The sequence below is a fragment of the Saccostrea cucullata genome, unplaced genomic scaffold (genome assembly GCF_032062105.1).
Source record: "Saccostrea cucullata isolate Sc308-1 unplaced genomic scaffold, CSIRO_AGI_Scuc_v1 ctg1662, whole genome shotgun sequence".
Classification (NCBI taxonomy): Eukaryota; Metazoa; Mollusca; class Bivalvia; order Ostreida; family Ostreidae; genus Saccostrea; species Saccostrea cuccullata.
The window spans coordinates 51,283-59,775 of record NW_026919092.1 but is presented as its reverse complement, the minus strand read 5'-3'; the positions used below and the strand labels follow the sequence as shown (position 1 = coordinate 59,775).

The 8,493-nt window shown below is 31.5% G+C and overlaps 1 protein-coding gene and 1 long non-coding RNA gene across 3 annotated transcripts; both read right to left on the bottom strand.

Annotated features, from left to right (window-relative positions):
- Window positions 1-255: 255 nt before the first annotated feature.
- Window positions 256-6,455, bottom strand: LOC134279162 (uncharacterized). Of its 2 annotated transcripts, none has more exons than XR_009994586.1 (3): window positions 6,352-6,455; window positions 541-800; window positions 256-388 (listed from the first exon to the last, which is right to left on the bottom strand). It is a non-coding gene; the product is annotated as an uncharacterized LOC134279162 (long non-coding RNA). The 2 variants fall into 2 exon arrangements; XR_009994583.1 differs by lacking the exon at window positions 6,352-6,455 and adding an exon at window positions 1,004-1,123.
- Window positions 6,456-6,463: 8 nt separating this feature from the next.
- On the bottom strand, window positions 6,464-8,319 carry LOC134279135 (microfibril-associated glycoprotein 4-like; the record flags this gene model as incomplete). The annotated part of the gene is made up of 4 exons (XM_062761495.1): window positions 8,124-8,319; window positions 7,233-7,369; window positions 6,882-6,978; window positions 6,464-6,519 (listed from the first exon to the last, which is right to left on the bottom strand). Coding segments are annotated over exons 1-4 (486 nt in total), but the record flags the coding sequence as incomplete, so codon positions are not given.
- Between the last annotated feature and the right edge of the window lie 174 nt (window positions 8,320-8,493).

Genomic DNA, 8,493 nt, shown 5'->3' with positions numbered 1-8,493 from the left:
GACCTGCGGTTAAAATCGATCATCAAATTTATAGTCAAGATATTAGAACGGTATATTTGTAAACGACGTAGAGGAATCTTAATTGGTCGTATTTTTGTAGAATGAATGATTTTCATTTATCAGTTTTTGTAAAGAAGAACGAAATATTTCTAATTTCAAATTTATTGCAACACTTATAATGTACATCTTTTACTGAATACATTCATTAGCAAACAATTTTAAAAAATATTGCTTTAAAGAAGAGTTCAGCCCTCTCTTCGCCGAAAGCATATCTGTTTACATGTTTTGTCACTTGAAGTCAAATATTATTTAAAAAGGAACTTCCTGATGAAAAATCAATTTTAAATTGTCTCTTGTATCTTAAACGATTGTGGTTGATTGGTGGTTCCTGTAAAAAAAAGAAAAGAAACAAATTAAAACTTAACACAAATACATGTTTGAGCATATTTTTTCTTTTCAAAATCTCTTATAGCAATTAGAAATTTTCACAGAAATAACCAAAATAAATGTTACTATGATTTATGATTAAATGAGGTTTACCTAGTGACGTCTGCTCATCATCGTTGTACCTCTTATAGATGACCCATCTCTTACTGTAGGGTACCATGGTTGGTTGGATGAGGACCAGGGACCGTTGAGTAAGCCGAAGTAACATCTATTATACCACCACCCAGCTCCCCAGTCAACAGCACAGTTACCAGTCCTCCACCCGTCGTTATCCCTCTCAGGGGTGGAGAATGACATCCCTGACAGATCTTTGTCAGGTTTACCATAACTCCCAGTATCTAACATACTGTCTCCTATAGAAGTAAGGAAAATATATCACAAAGATAAGTAATTAAATAACATCACAACATAATATCATTCTCAATACTAAAGTACTTCTATTTTCTTTGAACATCAAGCTTTGATAAAAATGTCGAAATTACATATCAATGGCGCACCGTATGCTTTTTATTCAGTTGTGGTTTAAAATTGGAATTTTTGAAAATCTTTAAGTTACCTAAGTTAAATAACAACGGCGGATCAATGTGTGTTACTAAATATCACTACTGGCTTTTAAAACCCCTGTCCGTATGAAAATCCCCTGTCTTTCTCTGTATCCTACAGCATATTCACAGTAATCTACGGTATATCCACAGTATGCTACGGTGTGCCAGCTCTGTATATACAGTAGATCTCTGTATGCCATTGTGTGTATTCCCAGCATGCCACAGTTACATACAGTAGGCCCTGATACGCTTACAGTATGCCACTGTATGGCTACTGTTTCCTACAGACAACTACGGTAAACCTCAGTATATGCCCCAGTACGCCCTTGTATATGTACATTGAAGCAAAAAGAAGAAGTTTACACACTCCCAGAGCACTGTACGGTTACCTTAGATGTGTGATGATCGAGTTACTTACCTAAGAAATTTTTCAACAATATTTTAAACACATAGTAATTTTTTTTTAATTTGTTAGGAGACTTATTGAGTTCTTTTATAACTCTGAAATAACGCTGAAAAATTAATAAATCATTGCTTTAAAAAATATTCATCTATCTATTTTTATTCATAAATTATTTAATTATTTTATTATTATTTATTTTTTTTTTTTTTGGAAACACCTGTTTAATCCATAAAATACTTGGATTGAATTTATACCTTTCGTGAAAAAAAAAACACAGCCGAGGTAATGCTGCATTTTGAAAATTCTTTTTTTTTTTAATTTATTGATGTTCTTTAAAAAAATTAATCTGATTAATTGCATGTAGTAAATCATTGCATAATTAAGGTCTTCCGTCTTCACGGAAGACCTTCTAGTGATTCTACTGTTTCTTATTATTATTATTATTTTTTTTTTCCCCCAAAATTTTGTGCAGGCGATTTCTCAAAAACTATTTAGTGGTTTTCAGTGAAACTTTCAGGAATTATGTGTCATTATATGAAGTTGTGGCATGACAAGAAAAATTTGGAATACTCACCTTCGGTTCCAAGATATTGACAGTTTTCTGATTTTAAAATGGATTTTTGTTCCCCCTTTTTTTCAAAAATGGCTGAAGATATTAACTGGAGACTTATTAGAGATGATAGAAGAAGACTTCTAGATATGCGGAATCACCTTTTCGTGCGTCGTTATTACTTCCGGTTGCTTTCGAAAGTGAAATTAAAATGTTCATATTTTCTAACTTTTTGTTTTTCAATATTTTTCATTTATTTTTGGAATGTTAATAGAAACCTTTCTTTTAATGCTTACTGTATAATTTGTTTGAATATTGATAAATCCAAACTCTAGATATTAGCATTTAAAAATCTGAAGCGGGTCCAAAATGGCGGCTGTCTCTGTCAACTCCGACATTGCGCAAGTCAGAGTCAACCGAGCGTTTAGTTATACGGAAGTAACCTAAGGATAAATGAAATGTAAAGGAAAACTTGGATTGTCACGTCGTAGTTACGATGCAATTCTCTGTCAAACTAAGTTTTAATCCATAGTTGTCTCAAACGTCTTCTGTAATTAGCTTTGGCTGGTTCTCAGAGAAGAAAGAGAAAAGACTAAATGTGATAATGTAATACGATGCCTAATATATTTTGCTTTTTGCGGAAAATCAGATTTTAAATCATAGTTATAAGTAAATGTTTTTAAGAAACAATATAGATGTATATAGTAAGTATCAAACGCGTAACCACTGTTTTGCTCATGCACACTTCTGTCATATTAAACAGATAGAAAAGACAATTGTAAGAAAACATTTTTAAAAAAAAGATCGTTCAATGGAGTTTATATTAACATTATTGTATCAAGATCTGATTTATGTTATTGAACATAAATATAATAGGGCAGATGTACTGTTGCAGAAGTATGTACAAGTACATTTAGATCTTTGGTCCCAATAGTGTAGTAGTAAGCTTTTTGGATTTTCACGCTGGCGACTCGGGTTCAATCCACTTCGTTTCCATAAAAAGTTTTATCACTTTTTTCAGCTCGTTTTTGTGTTGTTTTTTTTTTCATAATCGAACGGAAGACCTCTCGTTGCTCACAACGAGTTTCTTTTCTAGTTTTTTTTTTCTTATTTTTAAATTGAATACACAACAAAATTATTAATTGTATACCCTAAAGTTGGATTTATTTGGCTTATTTTGTGTAACAATTTTACGCTAAAATGTCTCTCAAAGTCTTTTTGAAGCATACATAAACTACTTTTAATTATTTTACTTCCGTGTTGGATATCAAAATAATCGTCTCATTATGCACAATCTAAACCCGTCAATAGCTTTTTTGATACTTTTATTTTGTTTTGTTTGACAAAAATCGGTTCTCATGCAAAGAGAAATGTTATTTCAAACAGCTGCAGAGTGGACACGGTCGCTCTCTGCCACAAAATAAACAAGGCACAGTGGTCAGTGAAAAAGACAATAGGTGTCATTACTGTGTACCCCGTGTCACTGGTAAACAATCAATGGCTTTGAAGTTTTTTTCATAATCGTGTTAGGATTTTGAAAACCGATTTTTTTAAAATCAAAACAAAGTAAAAATATGAAACTGCAATTGACAAATTAAAATTGTGCATAATGTGAGATTATTTTGATATCCATCATGAACGTAAAATAATTGAAATTTGTTTTAATATGCTTAAAAATTCTTTGTAGCATATTTTTGGGATATATGATTTTATACAAAATAAAGCTAAAAAAAATCAAGGTGGGGGGGGGGGTATATATACCAGTAATTGATTACTTTGTTGTCTTGTCAATTACAAAAATAAATAAATTATTTTTTTTATTTATGTTGTTTATTTATGTCTTTGTTGATAAATTTATAAACAGAATAAATAAACTAGATGTTAAACTCGTTGCGAGCAACGAGAGGTCTTCCGTCCGATTCCGGAAAGAAAAAGTAAAATCGAGCTGACAAAAGTAAAAAAAAAAAAAAAAAAAGATTTGCACACAAGGGGATTGATAATGAAATTCCAACGCACTAAATATAACGCTATCGGGACCTCTACTCTAAATCTACTTGTATATATTCACGAAACAGTGCTTCTCTCTTAAAATTATCACAGGCAGGTCACTATTCAAAATTTAGCACCAAACGCCACGAGTTAATATTCGCCCCTTTTCTTTGGAATGTTCTATTAAATACGTGTGATAGCTTCAATGAAATTAAGAAAAGAACGTTTTTATAGCCTAAGATTCGAGGTTTAGAAAGTATATTTAACATATTTTTTACAAATTACATATTGTATATATGCATGTAACACTAAAGCGGTGAAACGGTTATGAATTTTTTTCAATTTCCTGTTTATACCAAAGTGAACTATCCCGATTAGTTAATCGAAAAAGGTTGAAACGTTTCGCCGAAAAACATGGCTCGCCCTACGACGGTCAAGGAATCAGATATCATTTATGCTAAATAACTTGAATCAGATCTTTGAGACAAGAATGCTCAAATAAACTCCATGAAGCGATCTTTAAAAAAAATCCTTTTTTTTATTTTTGTATTATTTATTAGTTTAATATGACACAAGTGTGCAGAAAAACCAAGTGGGTAAGATATATACTGACAATATTAATTGATATTCTTTTTTGAGAAAGTATTACTTCTAAGTATGATTTAAGATCTGTTTTTCCGTAATGCACAAAAGATATTAGGTATCGAATTTCATTTGCACATTTAGTCTTTTCTTTCTCTACTTTGAAAACCAGCCTAAACCAATTATAGAAGACGTTAGTTTGACACAGAACTGCAACGTAAGTATGACGTGACATTCCAAGTATTCCTTTACATTTCATTTATTCTTATGTTACTTTTGTTCAAGCAAACGCTCGGCTGACTCCATAAACCACTATTGCGAAATGTCGGCGTTGGCTGAGACAGTCGCCATTTTGGACCCGCTTCAGATTTTTGAATGCTAATATCTAGAGTATAGATTTATCAACATTCAAACAAATTAGATAATAAGCATTATGGGAAGATTTCTATTAATATACCAAAAATAAATGAAAAATACTGAAAAACAAAAAAAAAATTTTAAAATTTGAATCTCGTAACGACCGGAAGTACTGACGACGCACGAAAAGGTGATTCTGCAAACCAGAAAGTCGTGATCTATTATCCAAATAAGTCTCCAGTTCATATCCCTAGCCATATTCGATAAAAGTGCGCGACATTATCGCATTTTAAAATCAGGAAATTGTCTATAACTTGGCACCAGAAGCGAATTTTCCAAATTTTTCTTCGGATGTAACAACTTCATATAATGACACATATTTTGTGAAAGTTTCATGAGAAACCGCTGAATAGTTTTCGAGAAATCGCGTGCACAAAATTTTTGTCAAAAAAAAGAATAATAATAAGAAACAGTAAAATCACTATAAGGTCTTCCGTGAAGACGGAAGACCTTGATAAGATGAATGATTAGTTTATTTATTAATTTTGTATTTTTAAAGTCATTTATTTTACTTAATTTCCACTTACCACTTCACCTTGTTTATTTTGTGCCGTGTCTACTATGCAGCTCTGCATTTGTCAAGAAATAGATCGATTTGTTTTTACAAGATTAATTTCATGCCGTTAATTAATTTTATTAATTTTTTCAACGAAAATCAATCAATTTTAAATACTACAATTTTCCAAAATGCAGCATTACCCCTATTAATTTTTCAGAGCTATTTCAGAATTATGACAGAACTCAATAAGTCTCTTAACAAATAAAAAATATAACTTTGTGTTTGTAATTTGTTAAAAAATTTCTCAGGTAAATAAGTAAATGTACTTAATTGATAATCCAACATCTTAGGTAACAGCACAATGCTCTGGGAGTATGTAAACTTCTTCTTTTTGCTTCAATGTACATATACAGGGGCGTACTGGGGCATGTACTGGGGTTTACCGTAGTTGTCTGTAGGAAACAGTAGCCATACAGTGGCATACTGTATGTAACTGTGGATGCTGTGGATACATACAGTGGAATACAGAAATATACTGTATATACAGAGCTGGCATACCGTAGCATACTGTATATATACCGTAGATTACTGTGAATATGCTGTAGGATACAAAGAATGACAGGGGATTTTCATGCGGACAGGGGTTTTAAAAGCCAGTAGTGTATGCTATCTAAGAATAGTTTGTTCTATAAATTTTAAATATATAATTTAAAAATTCCAACCTCTTACCAATGAGAATTTCAGTTACAATTGAATTTGTAAAAAGTCAACATGTGGAATTAAGGACGTTTACGGAATATTATAACAAAACATTTGCAGTTTTTTTTTTCAAGTTAATAATCATTCATTGCAGAGATGAATTTGATGGAATACTTGATTTGAATCTTTTCTTTTAAGTTCTTAGTTGAAATACACTGACCTAAGGTTCCCGTGGCAGGTCCTGCAAGAAAGAGTTGATATTTTCCTGTTTCGTCGGAGACAGAGAATCCATCGTACATTTCATAGAGTGTTGTACTATTCTGTAGAGTAATGGACACATACAGGGATGAGTTATTTTCTTTTGTTAATTGATGTATAACGTCATTTCCTGCATAAAGAAATATTTTGAAATCAGCTGTAAAATCTTTTGCAATACAAAAATTCTATTAATACGAAATATTCATTCATGAATTTTTTTTCTAAGGTGTAGATATTCATTCTAATTGTAGCTTCATTAAGACCATGCCAAAAAGCGATTTTTACCTCTTGATTTCATTATTTTCCTATTTAAGATAACAATTAAACACAATAAGTGAATATTTACAAAACATATTATCCTGTCCTAAAATCGAAAGTATCTTCGATACGGTTTCATATATTTTTATCTGCCCCCCCCCCCCCAAAAAAAAAACCATATTGCTGAATTTTGAAGCGTCTAAAAGTTCCTATTTAAAATATACTTACACTTACCAATCCAGAAATCCTGTTCTGGGGCACCAAAACCATTTTTATATGCCGTCCAATCTTTGTCAAAACTGAGGGATCCATTGACACGTTTTTGGATTGCCTTTAAAAGTAAGCAATTATAGCCTCACAAAGCTGTCATGTTTTATCAAGACACAAATTACAGTGCAAAAAGGTCACATTAAATTTACTGTAGCGCCAAAATAAGCATAGTGAACGCATTTTGTGATTTGTTTTTTAATTAAGGTATGTGAGTAGAAACTACAAATATTCTTGACAAACAACCTTTACGACTTTAAATATCAGGAGCCAAGCTCGTTAAATAACTCACTATACAGTATTAAATTAATTACATACCGTCCACCCACCGCCCATTGTCGTCATGTCACAGTAAACACGGACAGGACTGGTCATGGTGCCATAGGGATATATTTCATACACCCCTGAGTTAATGTGTCCATCTGATTGTAGATCCTTACAGTCTTTTGGAATAACTAAGGCAAGAAAAATATAAAATTTACAGAAATAACTACAAACACAATGCTAAAATCATACTATGTATATACAGGTAGTGAGAGGATACATTATACCTGGAATAAGGATTTAGATTATCTGTTATTTGTTCAGGTAAAGATGTTAACTATAATTTAGAATTTGTTCAACTATTACTGTACAAAAAAAGTTAAATTTTTAAACTAAAATTTCTTTAAAAATTACCAGGCGGCATAGAATGACCAGAAGTCCTTGTAGCAGTGTTCCTATCTTTGCTACAGTACAGATATATGTACTACTTCAAAAACACCCGTTTTTTTCAGTCAGTGTCAATTACAAACAATAATTTTCAAATGGTTGAAAAAAGATGCACTGTTATTAATTTAAATTGAATTTTATTTCTGTATTGTGTCATGGTTTAAGCTCCGAACTTTTTTATTAGTATTTTCTTTAATAGAAGAAGTAGACATTTATCAAAGATAATATCAACGGAAATGGAAAAAAGACAAAAGTAGAAAATTTCAAATTCATTAGTTATTCAGAAAAATGTAGTTAGAAGACAGGACTATAATTTACAATAATAAACGATGGAAAAAAAACCATTAGATTATTTCACATGTAACATCTCAAAAAAGTATTATTTCAATAAAAAATAGTACTCTACATAGTAATGAATAATCAAGAAGTTCCTCAAAAATGCTGTTTGAAAATAAAATAATGATTTTGAGACTCTTGGGAAAGAAAAAATATACGTACAGTTATGTGAGTAGTATCTCCAGCCACCCTCATTAGACAATCCCGACGTGAAAATCTTCTTGTGGGTACGACATTTCTTCATCTGAGGATTAAACCCATAGAAACTACACTCTCTTTGACAGCGGGCTGCACATTCTCTAACTGATGTAGAGTTGTGTTCTCCTACAAGTTCGTCATTTGATTTCTTATCATCCATTTCAGGTTTTGCAATATATTTTCGCGAAATAATGGTAGATTGAGACACCGCAAAGATTACAAACATTAAATAGATAGCCCAAAGATCTCCCATATTGTAATTTGTATTTAAAGCTACCTTCTGCGTACCTTTAAGAGTTTGCAATATGGCATACCAAACACTTAATTATAAAAG